The following is a 14,952-nucleotide window of genomic DNA, read 5'->3' on the forward strand; positions in this document are numbered from 1 at the left end:
GAGGGCAAGTTAACCTTTCAAGATGGGGCATAATAGTATCTGCCTACTAATGTTTTCAGGTGTAAATGTGATTGTCCTTGTAAAATCCTTAGTCCGGTACTTAGTACAAAATATAAGCACTTATAAACATAAGCTAGTGTTTTTCTTATGACTATAATAGCCACGCATAGAACCCTGCAGGGGTAAGCAGTTCCCTTTTCACACAGTCAAAAAGCTGCATATTCCTTTGGGATCCATACTCTGCTTCCTTATATTGGGTGCTGACTCCTAATCAGGCTAAATGTAAATGTCAACAGAAGCAGAAACTGAAAAAACTGTGCCCAGATGATCAGCAGGAGAGGTGGGCAGGGCTTCTCAGGAGTTCAACTTGGGAAAACTGGAAGCCTTTTGACTCTGAGTGGAAGAAATTTATTTCTCCAAGTTCCTCACATACATATTTAATCATCATTTCTGTTGATTCAATAAATATATAGTAAGTAATTTTCCTCTCTGCCCCTTTTTGTTTCCTAGGGAAGCCAGACAGTAGAAAAGAGGAGAAAAAACAAGAACAAATTTAAGATCCAGCCCTACCTCTCAGGACAGATCCCACAACTCTCCACATAAAAAAGATGCTAAAAGGAGGAGAGGCCAAGGTTACAGGTATATCATGTGAGACTCAAGAAAGATGATTTGGGTACCTACAGGGTTAATGGCTTAAGAAATTATGGTTCCTCCCACCTACCCAGACTTGACAAATGAGGGTAGTGAAATCCTGAGCTATCTCAATGAATCAGTCTTCAATTTCTTTCTACCTTTTAGAAAAAGTTAGATCATATCCATCAAAAAAGATATTCTGGGTCACCTGAAAGTATTTCCAGAGATTCACAGAGTTGGTATGCTATGGGGGATGTGAATACTATAATAATCACACTCCTTAATATAACATCAACTCAGTCCTTCCAGAATTGTTTTACTACATTTTGAAAGATGCTGTAATCAGACACTGGGAGCTAAAGATAGGTCACATAGGAGGTTCCCTAGCTCTTAGCTCACATTTTCAGATGTTTCCAGTTTTAACAGACAGGATCTAGGTCATTAAGTGGAAGGGGTTTCTGTGAATTTAATGGGATACTTCCTGGGCATTTCTGTAGAGTTAGGGAAGAAGTACAAAATATCCTTCAAGCCAGTAATTTAAAATTTGTGCTTTTGCAGACCCTTAAGAAAATGTCTCATACCAAGATCATAATCAGAACCCAAAACAAAGTGGTTCAAAGTCACATGATAGAAAATTCTGTTACCTAACAAATATCTAATAGATTCTGATCTACTTTAGATTATTAAAGGTACTCCTCCACGAAATTCTTACTTTCTAAATTAAAACAAGTATGATCAAGCTTTTTAAGAAACTCTTTTGCTGGCACTGTCAGGTAACTGGGTGAGAACACCTAGCTTTGCTCTCAGGCGTCATACTAGCAGGGCGTGCTGCTTTTGCTGTGAAAGGAACCGGGGATGTGCAGAGGCAGAAAAGCCCATCAGATTTCCATATTAGGTCTGTAGAGCAAGCCTTCAACATAGACTACTTTTCTACACAATTTTGTAACATATCCTTTTTATACGTGCCATGCCTTGTGCTAACCATACCAATCCAAGGGTAACATTATCCTCACCTGACAGGCAGCACAAGTGGCTCAGAGAAGTTATCTAATTTCACTTTGCCCAGGGTGCCCCACTCAGGTGGGGCAGAACTGTACCTTAACCACTGTGCTACTGCACAGAATGATCTGAGTACGTTAAAATTGTCACTTGACAAAACTCTGAACACCCACAATTTATTTCCTATTATATTAATATTATTTCCTAAGATGGCATATTCCTAAGTTTATCACCTAAATGTTAATTATTCTTTGTGCTGATGGAGTGGTAACCCTATCTCTTACTATTATCAGTACAATTTGAACACATAGGATGCTTTTCTTTTCCATGGCAATGAAAAATAAATAATGATTTACCTAGACTCATTCTAATGACCTGCCTGAAATCTCAGCCGTGGGTTGTATGACACAAGATCTGAAGGAGCTATGGTGCAAAGTGCTGTTTCCTTTCCTGCTGAGAAGCGAATGAGTTTGCCACAGCAGGTCTCACCCCAGACAGCCAGATTTGTAAAGTCACCACTTAACTCCCTGGGAGAAAAACCTTCTCCAGACAGCAGTGCGAGAACCCAAGGTAGCCTGGAGCTGGATGCGTCTGTCAGTTCATTCAGCCATAGTGTTTGCCTGTGATCTTCCACACCTAACTGGCATTTGCATTGCTAAGGACATTTCTAAACACTTGCTCTTTAAGTATCAGATATGATCGATTACTACCAAACTTAAAACTGATACACAACCTTTTTCTGTTTTTAAAGGAAGCCCTTAATTAAACCTTATTCAGTGACTCACTTCTCAAATATTTATGGAGTACGAACTATGGGCTAGGCAACTTGCTGGGGAGTGAGAGAGAATGGCAAACCAAAACAGACAGAGGGGTGTCCCTGCTCTCACTGAAATTGAGTATTCCCCTGAGGCTCTACGTTTGGTCCTGCAGCAATAGGTAGTGCAAGTACTTTTGAGGTGTTTATTACTTTTCTTTAAAAAAAAAATTATTTATTTATTTGGCCCCATCAGGTCTTCGTTGAGGCATGCGGGCTCAGTAGCTGCAGCACTCAGGCTCTCTAGTTGTGGCACATGGGCTCCAGAGTGCGCAGGCTCAATAGTTGTGGCGCATGGGCTTAGTTGCCCCATGGCACGTGGGATCTTAGTTCCCTGACCAGGGATTGAACCTGCATCTCCTGCATTGGAAGGCGGATTGTTAGCCACTGGACCACCAGAGACGTCCCAATGAGGTGTTTATTACTTTTGAGTTGCCATCTTGGAAACTTCAAAATGGAAGTAAATAAACTTGTCTTAACAATACATGATTCAGTACATTGAATATTTTTGGTATTTCAGTTTTCTCTTTTTTTTCTTGAGATTGCTATTTACATCACTTGATACTTAAAACACTTCAAGACTGTGTTTGTCTAAGAGTTGGAGAAAAATGATGAAACAGATGAAAACAAAAGAAGCAATGCTTAGCACACTCTACGTAAAGTGAAAGCCTAAATCCAGAGAAGAAGGATGTCAAATCAAGCATGGTCATGCTTCTGCTTTGACCTCACAGGTCCCACTTCTGACTTCCTTCAAGTGTCAGAAAACCTGGGTACCACGTGTAACCCATGATGCTGACAAAGGCCTAATGGTCTACAGGGATTATGGGGATGTTTACACTGAGGGTCTTGTAATGTTGTGAACAACTGCAACCCAGTTCTGGAACCACCTTCGATGGCTCCTTCTCAGGGACCCCATGGGATAAGTTTCCCTGAATTTCACACCACATTGCTGGCTTTGGTGCCCCTATTTCCTCCTCCCTAACTCTTATCCTGGTCCCTTACCTGCACCCCATGCCTCCCACCCTTCCAACTTGCCTATGTAGAACTGCTTCTAACCATCACACCTCTTTTAAGAGGCTGATGTAATTGCTTCCCTCGCCTATGAAGGCAAATTCTCAGACCTGGCCCAGCTTTCCACAGCTGACCCGAGACTAGCTCTCCAGTTTTAACCCCCCTCTGTCATTTCTTTATGGCTGTCTTATAAATACTGTGCCACCATTAAAATGAATTAGGTAGCTTCACACAGACCATTATAAAATAATTGTTCAGATATATTAAGTGAGAAAAGCAAAGTGCAGTATCAAGCAGTGTGGACAGCATGCTGCAATTTGTGTTTAACAACAAAGGATGCATCCACAGACATGCACATCTGGGACATGCATATCCCTTAGGTAAGTCAGAACATCTCTGGACAAACACACAAGACTGGAACTAGTGACCGTCCCTAGGGAGGTAAACGAGTAGGCTGGGTGTAAAGGTGGGCGATTCATTTTTTGCCACCTAGACTTTCCCTTTTTGTAACTTTTAAATTTTACATTCTGTGCCTACATTTATTCAAACAAAACATACTTAAAAAATTATAACCTTGTGCTCAAGTTTAATGTTCCTCTTTCATGCCCCAAATATGCCTTGAACTTACTTCCAGTAACTTTCAGCTTTTTCTGCTTTTGTCCCCCTTACTCAGGTACTCACTTCTATGTAACTAAATGCCACTTACTTTGTAAATAGTTCCTTAAACATCGTGATATTTTCACAGCAAGCTATCTACCTTATTTACATATCTGTTACTTGAATGCACTTTACCTCCCTTATTATTTATAAGCTTCTGGAGGGCTGGCTTTTTTTTTTGCGTGTGTGTGTGTGTGTGTGTGTGTGTGTGTGTGTGTGTGTGTGTTTAGGATTAAAACTTCATTCACAAAAAGCACTTCCCCAATAATGAAAGGCATAAACAACTCTCATAATTGCAAAATCTTATATTATTCTTCAGGCTACAAGGTGCTTAAAGATTTCACAAGAAAGGGAAGAGTATCACAAGGATTGTTTTAAGGACAAATAATAAAGAGGTCATCATTTCAGTTTAAAAATCAGAAGCTAAATACTTCTTACATGTAATTTGTTTTATATCCAACTTCAAAACATCTGCCTCTTCATCATCCCTTCTACAGAGCTGGTCTCGGCTTCTCCAACATCCCTAATTATCAGGTTTGCTCTGCTCTGCTCTTTGCATCACAATGACTGTTTCAAGCGGTTGTATAATCACCTCTCCTGTTCTGTCTTCCACCTTAAATTGCACTCACCTTTCCTTTAAAATATTTACAGGTCATTTGACCTACTTTCTTTTTTTTTTGTTGTTAACTTTTATTTTACACTATATTCCTAAAATATCTTTCCCTCTTTTCCAAATATAACTTCATGTGAACACAGCCATGAAAAAAGACATCCTAGGAATTCATATTTCAGCCCAGAAGTTAGGACATTAAAAAAAAAACTTGAGGGGCTTCCCTGGTGGCACAGTGGTTAAGAATCCGTCTGCCAATGCAGGGGACACGGGTTCCAGCTGTGGTCTGGGAAGATCCCACATGCCACAGAGCAACTAAGCCCGAGCACCACAACTACTGAAATCCGTGCGCCACAACTATTGAAACCCGTGCCTAGAGCCCGTGCTCTGCAACAAGTGAAGCCACCGCAATGAGAAACCTGTACACTGCAATGAAGAGTAGCCCCCGCTCGCCGCAACTAGAGAAAGCCCTCGTGCAGCAACGAAGACCCAACGCAGCCAAAAAAATAAATGATAAAAAACAAAAAACAACTTGACTATTGGTTATTTGGTGTTGTTCAATAGCTTTCACATTTTTTTAAAAGAAGCAAAATATCAACACTGGAAGCTAAAGCAGACATTAAATGCTTAATATACAAAATACCCAGGCAGATACAAATAAGTTGCAGTCACTCAGCAACCTCCTGACATAATGCTTTTGTAAAGCAGCTTTCTTGTCTCACAACATTAAGCAAATCATTTAGCAATTTCTTTTAGCTGTCATAGATACAAAGCTAGCATCTTTTTACATCAATGGTTCAAAACAGTGTACGTTTGTTCTAGCAGAACAATAGTAGTAAGGTATCTTTTAACCTCAGGAAAATAAAATATTTCCACAGCTAGCTGAATATAAAATAAAATGCTACAAGATAATTAAGTTATTAAAGGTTTTTTTTTAAAAAGATAATCTTACTTACATCAAGAGAGCCTTCATTTATAACAATCATTCCCATGTTCTTCCTCAAAAGTTTGCAGGAGTGTCCTATGTCCAAACAGAGTAAATAGATTGATATAATTAATTTCTCTAGAGAGAAGAGGTGAAGACGTTAACACGATAATACTACAAAATTCTAAATTTTATCTATTTTATTTGATAAAATTAAAATTTTGTCTATTTTAATAGAAGTGATGGCTGTTTTCTAGGTTTGCAGGAAGTTTAAAAAAGAAATGCTCTTGCTTGCTGTAAGAGGGATAAGATACAAGGACATTACCTGGAGTGTTAAGGCTGTCTTGATAAACAAATATGGAAGAGATTACAGTAAGGATTCTCAACGTCCTGAAAACTGATAAACGTGTATGAAATAGCCTTCACGATGACCAACACGAAGAGCAGAAGATGGGCCAGTGGTTGTTTTGGGAGAAGGGTTCAGGAGGGTTGTCTGGCTCTCTCTTGGACCATTGATCCCATCACAATCTTCCTGCCCTTGGATTGCATCACATCCTCTCCTCTCCTGCCCTCTCTTGCTTTGCTATACTTGCTGCAGGGCAAAATCACCTGCTGATTAAACCAACTCGGCTCACTCTGCACCTGTCTGCCTACAGCTGAACGTGGCTGGAGAAAAACAGGCAACCTTGTTGGCGGGCCTCACATTTAAAACAATACCATCTACGCTCACTCCCTTTGTGATCTCATTCCTTCCCAAGGTTTTAAACACCATCTAAATGTTGACCACTCTAGAACTCATAAATCCCCTTCAGACCTCTTTCCTGAACTCTAGACTCTCACATGCCAGTGCCTACTTAATAGCAGACATTTAGGTGTAAAATAGGCATCTCAAACTGAACGTATCCAAAAACCAGGCTCTTAACCTCCCCCCAGAAAACCCGTTTCTCCTTGAGTCTTCCTCATTTGATTAGTGGCAACTCCATCCTTCAGTTGCTGCGGCTAAAAGACCTTGAATTTACCCGATTCCTTTCTTTCTTCCATACCCTACATCTAATCTATCAATCAATCCTGTTGGCTCTACCTTCAAAATCCATCCAGAACCCAACCATTTCTCACCACCTCTACTGTTATTACCTGGGTCCAAGCCACCACCATATCTCATCTGGATTAATTCAATACCCTCTGGCCTTCCTGCTTCAACACTTGCTTTCCTTTGAGTCTACTCTGTCTAGCAGCCAGACAGAGATTATATATATATATATATATATATATATATATAGTTTTGTTTTTTTTTTTTTTTACAGGCAAGTCAGATCAAGTGTTTCCTCTGCTCAGTTCAGTACCATCCAATGGTTTCCCATCTCACTCAGTATAAAAGCCAAGTCTGGACAACGGTCTGGGAGGCCCATCCAACCTGGGCTCTGCTACACTGCTCACCTCTTCTCCTCCTCTCACACTTTGCATTTCTGTTCTTTCTCTAGAACAGAAGACAGCTCTCCCGAATCATCCAAGTGACATCTTTTCCCCTCTTAGGTCATTCCTGAGATGTCGCCTTCTCAAGAATTCTTCTTGACTTCCTGATTTAAAACTGAATCCCTCTGTGCAATGCCCTATTCTCCCTTCCTTGTTTTATTTTTCTTTAGAGCAATTATTGCCATCGAATATACTACGTGTCCTCATTTACTTTATTGTCTGTTTCCCTGACTAGGATTTGAGCTCTGAGGGCAGAGACTCTGATACGGTTTGTTCCCTGTTCTTAACGGATGCCTGGCACCATAGGCACTATCATCATTTGCTGAATGAATGAATCTTACCTTCCCTTTTCTAGGAACAAGTATGGCCTAAGATTCTAAAGGTTAAATGTTGCTAGAAACCACCACCATACTCTCCTTTCCAGAGGAGCTTTCATAATGGCTACAAATCTGGAACCATCTTGAGGATTGCTTATTTTGCCCACATATTACTCTTTACCCACCATGCATTTTTCCTCTATCTGTAGTCATGTTGCTTTATCATATCTGTGTGTTCCAGGTCTCCTGATTCTAAAGCATTCTGTATTCTCACACATCTTCTTTCCGTTTTGTCTCTAACACCAGTGATAATTTTTATAATCAAAATTAACAACTTGTTTGGCCTGTAGGTTTAAACTTCTACTGCTCAGTTTTCTTTTAAAAGTTAAGTTTCCTCTATTAACAACATCAATTTACTATAAATTTATAGCATTTATACTATTTAATACAAATACTACATTTATAAATACAGTATTTATCACAGAATACTGTCATTACTCACACTTCTAAAAGGAGTATTAGTTATATGTTTTTAGATACATGATACTTGATGACTTTCTAAAAATGGTTTCATCTTGTGAATACCGCTGAAATGCTTTCTTTAGTTTTGGGAGAGTTTTACACGTAATTCATAAAATCAATATCATCCAGAGGTTACTGTCAGGGTTCACAGTGTTCAGGCAACAAACTATTACTGAATTGGGGGAAAAAAGCAATATTTTTCTTGCATATTATTGGTACTATAGGCCTCTAACAGCGAATATTAGCTTTCTCCTCTGTTACAGACTGAATTGTGTCCCCACCTCCCCATTCATATGTTGAAGCCCTAACTGCCATTGTGAATGCATTTGGAGGTAGGGTCTTTAAGGAGCTACCTACAGTTAACTAAGGTCATAAGGGTGATCCCTAATCCAACAGGACTAGTGTCCTTATAAGAAGAGGAAGAAACACCAGATGCTCTGTGAGAATCCAGAGAGGAAAGGCCAGGCGAGGACACAGAGAGAAGGCGGCCATCTGCAAGCCAGGAGGAGAGGTCTCAGGAGATACCGACCTGCTGACATTTTGATTTGGACTTCTAGCCTCCATGACTGTGAGAAGATAACCTTCTGTTGCTTAAATCATCTAACCTGTGGTATTCTGTTATGGCAGCCTGAGCTGCCTAATACAACCTCCTTCTGCAGAATTGGAATTAACTGTAGGATGAGTGAAAACTAGCAAGAACCTTACTTCCTATCTCAGAAATAACCTTTGGTCACAGAAACAAGTGTCGGTATACAAGCCTGCCATAATCCCCACCTCCAGACTTTGGCAGACAGCAGCAGAACGGTTACCTACATGTGTCAATTATGGATGGGAGGTGGGGCTAGGCAGGGATACAAAGTTGAGAGAGGGCGTTACATAGTTGCAAGAGCTGAAGTTTGGCTGTACATACAATCATTGCAAATTTAAAGGGGCACTGGGGCCATAAGTAAATAGACAAGCCCAATGATATTAACAAATATGGAAATCTGAAAATACCAAATCTTTCAAATCTTGAAATATCTCAAATCTATCTTCTAAAATATCTCAAAACATGTTAAAAAGCACCATGACTTAAAGTTTAAATTAGGTGAATTACCAATGTTAATGGCAGTCTCCTGCTTGTCTCCTGTAAGGATCCAGATTTTGATGTCTGCTTTCATTAGCGTTTCTATGGTTTCAGGCACTTGATCTTGTAATTTATCCTCGATGGCTGTGGCTCCAAGTAGCTGAAGATTCTGGAGAAAGAGAGTGGCAACATTTTTTAAGATTAAAAAAAAAAAAAAGTTTAGATTCTTTAAGAATGAAACATTGAAGTGTATATATGTTTTAAAATCAGAGACTAAATGATAATTCATGAATTTGTTGTAAATTCCAAATACCCCATTGAGTTTTCTCTCTCAAGGATCCCTAACTTTCATCCAGTACTTTTGGCAGGGGACTTAGGCTCCCTGAAGCTACCTGTCTTACCTTACTCCTCCCTAAGGTAAGGAACTGATTCTAAACACACACAGATGTAGAAGGGGGGAATCAAACACAGTTAAAAAGGAGCAGGCAGCTATTAAGAAAAAATAAAAACAAAAACTATGGAAGATCACCAGTGAAGAAGTAATCCAAGTGATCTGTTTGAAAAAGAGTAAGGTTACAGGCGAACACTATTAAAGTGTAATTTGATGCAGTGTCAGGAAATGTAGACACAAAATACAATGAGAAAGGATGAAGAAAGGAGCAATAAACAAAGTGATAGCATTAGTCTCTTAAAGAAAGAACAGGGCTGAGTGTTTTTCACATGGTTCCATGTTTGCACAGTGGAAGGTCAGAGACCATTAAAGATCTCTTGCTCCTTAGATGGTATCTTTCATACAAGACTGAACACAACCAAAACACTGTGGAAAGCTGTTCTCATCTCTGACAAAGAAGAAGAATGGTTGCTTCTCTCATCTTCCTAAATGGAGGGAAAAGTGAGAACAATCTCCTGGCTGTTAGGGAAAACCGGCCTGCCAAATGGAAACAGATAATGGTGTTCTCGGTCCTAAATACATAGGAATGGGCAATAATGGATTAAGATTTAAATCTTTCTTTCCATCATGTGACCAGGCATTGTCACTAGTTGGGTACCCTTCCCAACGGTGTTCTGCAAGCCACAACCGATTCTCAGTCTTACCCATTTTCCCCATAACCTAACCTCCAGAATGAACTACTTCAGCATTTATCTTTCTTCTCAACTATTTTCTCCCTTCTTGACTTCACTTTTTAATTTACAGTATCAGAGAAGGACAGACTAGATATAAGGGAGATTACTGCAAAGGATAGTGTCTGGGTTGATAATAATAAAGAAAGCATTCCACTTTCTATTTTTCCCTTTAACATTAAGTCCTATTTACTTTGCATCACAATTCAAGTCTAAAAATAACCCCAAGTCTTGGTAGGCATGGAAAATAAAGTTAAATATATATACAAACACATAAGAGTGAGTGTGTGTAGTTGATGAGTATATTGCTTAGGAATGTTTTTGGCTATAAATAATAGAAAAAAATCTGACTGAAAGTGGCTTAAATAAAGACTTCTAACATCACTAGTACTGAAGTGGGTAGCTATGGGTATAAGTCGTTGGCTTGACTATATTTCCACGCATTCTCCAGATCTCTCTCAGTGTCTCAAGGTGGCTGTCGCAGCTATAATTATAACAGCCACACTGAAGACAAGAAAAAGGTGGTAAAACCAACTGTATCCAGCTCTTATTTGAAAAGCAAAAGGGTTTCTAAAAGTCCTCAGTGTATTTCCAAATACAGCAACTGGCCCGATGGTGCTCCATGGCCATCCTGAACTGTTAGTATTTAGCTCTTCCAGCCTCAGTGGAGGGGCAAGGCAGAAGGGCAGTAGGAATAGCTGTTAAATTAGCTGGCCTGCAGTCTCTGCCACAGGGCTTAAATATAGATGGGCGAGCCTATGCATCAGTGTTAGCATATACACACATGCACGTGTTTACGTGCGTAGGTATGTGTACAGACACACACACATCCACCACGGCCCTGCGTGGTGAAACGTGGCTCATCCTGGAAGTCCAAAAGAAGTTTTCCTTTACTTCTTAAAACAAGTTTTCCCCTCTGCTGTGCTCTGATAGAACTTTGCTCATCTTTACTTACTTAATTTATCATATTAAGATTACCTGTTTAAACGTACGACTCTGGTAGTTTTGTTCAAAATTAGGGGTCATGCCTCCAAGCTCCTTGTTTCTTCACAAATGAGGAGACGGGAGCCCAGAGGGGGGCAATGATTTGTCACAGTGACATAACTTGATAGATTACGGAAGGGCAGGGCTTGAACCAAGATCCTCTGTATTGCCCATCGCGTTCTTGTCCCTTTGTGTCTAGGATGGTGCCCAAGATAGTGGTCAACTCCCAGTCTCTGCCCCATAAATGTTGGCTGAAGTAAATTAAGTAGGCATCAGTCTGTGAGGGGCTAGCGTTGATTTCTTTAAGTTCTTTTCTACTTAAGTAATATTAGGTAGAGGAACAAATGCAGCTCCTCCTCTGGTTGTAGGCTGATGTCCCTATTCGGCATGAGGGAGTGAAGGGCCCTTAACCTGGGCATATTCCTCATAAGAATGCTGGCCTGAGCACTAAGTGCTGACTCAAAGAAGGCCCTGTGAGCCCAGACATACCACATCAGGTTCCGAGGAGATGCTGGAGAAGAGCTCTGGGGAGTCTTTGGTCCCTGGCTACCTATAAAAAGTGCAATTTTAAGTTGAAAAAAGGAAAAGTAGGGACCAGGTTCTGTTCACCTTTATACTGTATCTCCAGAACACTGATAGTCAGCATTTGGTATATTTGCAGAGTGAGTGAATGACAAAACAAACAAAAAACAAAAACAAAAAAAACCTCAATCCAAATGTTCTAAAGTATTGTTGCAATCTAGACTATTTTCTCTTCAATATATTCCAAATAACTTATGCAGCTATTAGATTCACTTGATGCATGACTTCCTAGTATATAATATATAAGACAGGAAGGCAAATTTCCTTCTTTAAAAAGGTATCATTATTTTATTATCTTTAATGGGAAGCAGATTTGAAATCTATCAAAACCTGATGAATAATCATCATCAAGAAGTTCAAGAATGAAAAGGAAGACCAGTTCAGCATCAACTATGCCAACATCACAACTGCTGTAATTTCAACATTGAGACAATGGTTCCATCAGTTCTTTCAGCTACTCTTAGGAAATCAGTAGCTAAATCATTCTGGCCCACATGCCAGGGAAGATCAGGATATAGTTGTGTTCAAATGTTAGATATTCCACAGAAAGCATGATAAGATTTTAAACGATCATGAAGATAGTTCAGTAATATAAGCTCTCAAAAATTTTAAACCAAAAAAGTATTTTTTTTTTGTAGTATGTTTCACAAAACCCGGGGGTAACTAGATAATGTGAGAGCCAAGATGTGAATACACTAATTAGAAATATATCAACAAGTTTATTTGCCTATTTTCTAGTTCTACTTTAAGGGGATATATGAGCTCAGGAAGTACATGGGTATACACTACTCTGCACAAACCTAATAAAAAGAAAATGACTGCATGGGGGAGATCACACTGAAAGCATATTTGAAAGAAGGAAAGCAGCTGGTTTTGCACAGGTAAAAAGGAAACATTTTCCAAACCAGGCAAAGATAATATAAAGTACCAAAAAGGTAGGGCCAGCAATAAATACGCTGAGAAGTGTTACAAGTAGGTTAACTTGGAGCATGTTGGTGGCTATGATAACAGGAATTTCTAATGAAACATTTCTGAATATTTAGCAAAATTGCAGTGGGTCTACTTTGATGCCTACGAAAGAAAAACTACATTTGAAAGCCTGTTAATTTTCCCTTTATCCTCAGGTACAGCATTTACTAATTTTAGTGGAAGGCTCTGCAGGCTCCTTTCCTTTGGCCCTGGTGTCATTTATTGTGAGATTAGATCTTGAGTGATAGGCTGTTCAGCCTCTGGAAATGAATATCTTTAGCTACACAATGATCATTAGGAAAAAAGATTTGAACTTTGCGTGCTTTTCCTGATCATAACACAAGAGCGTTTAGGCCATAATCAATTTCATCCCAAACATGTATTACCTTACACAGATGGCCACTAATGGTCACAATGGGAATTACATATTCAGCAAGTGTTGAAATGTGATAAAATTCCCATGGCATTTATGGAATTAAAAAAAAAAACCTCCAAAGACTAATTTTACTTTCAAAATGTCACTGTGCCAAAAGTTATAAAGGTTTCAGTTGATGCCTCTTTGATATAATATAGATTTAGTTATCACTGAAAAATCATGAAATAATACTTATTTACCTAGAAAAGTCATCGATAATCTTATCTTCTCTTTTAGATGTTCATAATGTAATGCTTTTAAAAAGGGATATAAGTATAAAATTTCTACCCTAGTGAAGATACAAACGTCATGTAGAGTATTTTAAAACTATGGTAAAATGCATTATGACAGATTTGGAAACTGTGTTTTTTCCCCAATACATTTATATTACATATATTGGGAAATAACGGAACCTTAAAATGACCTATTTCCATATAAGCAAATATTGTGTCAGGGCTTAGATTATTTCATATTTTTTAAAAGTTTAAGATATGTTCCTAAATGAGGAAAAGCATAGTTATCAAACTCATATCAACTTGGGCTTCAGACGATAACATGGACTATCGGGCAGAAGTTTCTTTGAAGACAAATAAAAGGAATAATACTGGTAAATAAAGTTTTATCACTGGAGTAAATATGAATAAATAGTAGTAACATTTGGGAACCTTTGTTACAACATAAAATAAGATTGTGACTAGGCAGATGAAGAAACATTTCCTTAGCACAGAAATACCAGATACTGCTACGTGCTTTACACTGATTCATTCAGTTAATAGCTTCAGGGAGGTTGAATAAATGATGTCAGGTCAAACTGGGGTACAGCTGAGCTAGGATGGTAGAAACAAGACACCAAGAATCAATACACACCCCAAGGCAGCGAATGGAAAGTAAAACTGAGATTAAATGAAAGTTAGAATTTTATGTAAATCATCAGGTTTTTAAACATTTGTCTCTGTTGTTCAGTTTTTGGTAATACTCTGTTTCTGTGAATGGGTTTCAGCCTCAGTCCTGAGGCATTCCTGCCAGGGGTACCTGTTTCCTGTTTCCACCTGCAGGCCCCAGACTCACATTTTGGGACTGGTTTCCTTCCACACACACACGTGTGTCTGCATTCATTCCCTCACACACACACCGAGCAGGTAGTTCTGGGCAAGATGGTGGGACACAACCATAGTCCCTTCCTTCCTCGAATCTGTACTTCAGAATCCATTCTTTGGATTCTCCCTTCCTTGTTTTCTGACTGTACCCCCTTGCCTTGCGTTGGTACCTGTTTCTCCTAGACCCTGCTGCCTGGCCATCATCAAGCCCCAAGTAATTAGCCACAAGAGCAGAAATGGAGAGCAGCGGTCTTCAGATTTACCTGAGGGGCTTATTAAACACAGATCAGTGGGCCCTACCCGCAGAATTTCTCACTGAGTAGGTCTGAGATGAGGCCTGGAAATGTACATTGGTGACAATGCTGCTGGTTTGAGGACCTAATTGCTTGTCTCCAGCAAGATTGACAAACTTTTTCTGTAAAGAGACAGATGGTAAATATTTTAGGGTTTGAGGGTCGTACATTCTGTGCTGCAATGACTCAATGCTGTCACTGTAGTGTGAAAATGGCCAAAGACAATTTGTAAACAAATGGATGGAGCTGTGTTCCAATAAAACTTTATTTACAAAAATAGGCAGTGGGTGAATGTGGTTCTTGCGCTGGAGTTTGCAGACCCTTGATGCATAATACTGGTGAGCAGCGCATCTCTGCACCGGCCTCCATCCTGACTGATTGCTCTTGATACTTCCTGGGTCAGCTCTGACCCTTCTTTCTTAGCCTGGCCTTAGGTCCTCTGGTCCCAGTTCTCTCTCCTCTC

The 14,952-nt window shown here is 39.4% G+C and overlaps 1 protein-coding gene across 6 annotated transcripts in view; it reads right to left on the reverse strand.

The window, feature by feature from the left end:
* The window catches only part of ATP8A1 (ATPase phospholipid transporting 8A1), a 235,562-nt gene that overhangs the window by 88,492 nt on the left and 132,118 nt on the right, over window positions 1-14,952 (reverse strand). For all 6 annotated transcript variants that reach the window (XM_067735836.1, XM_067735834.1, XM_067735838.1 and 3 more), the window contains 2 exons: window positions 9,058-9,196; window positions 5,681-5,745 (listed from right to left, as the gene is read on the reverse strand). In XM_067735836.1, the coding sequence (XP_067591937.1) occupies window positions 5,681-5,745; window positions 9,058-9,196 (204 nt within the window). The remainder of the gene's footprint in view (window positions 1-5,680; window positions 5,746-9,057; window positions 9,197-14,952) is intronic.

Source organism: Pseudorca crassidens, chromosome 4, assembly GCF_039906515.1.
Source record: "Pseudorca crassidens isolate mPseCra1 chromosome 4, mPseCra1.hap1, whole genome shotgun sequence".
Lineage (NCBI taxonomy): Eukaryota > Metazoa > Chordata > Mammalia > Artiodactyla > Delphinidae > Pseudorca > Pseudorca crassidens.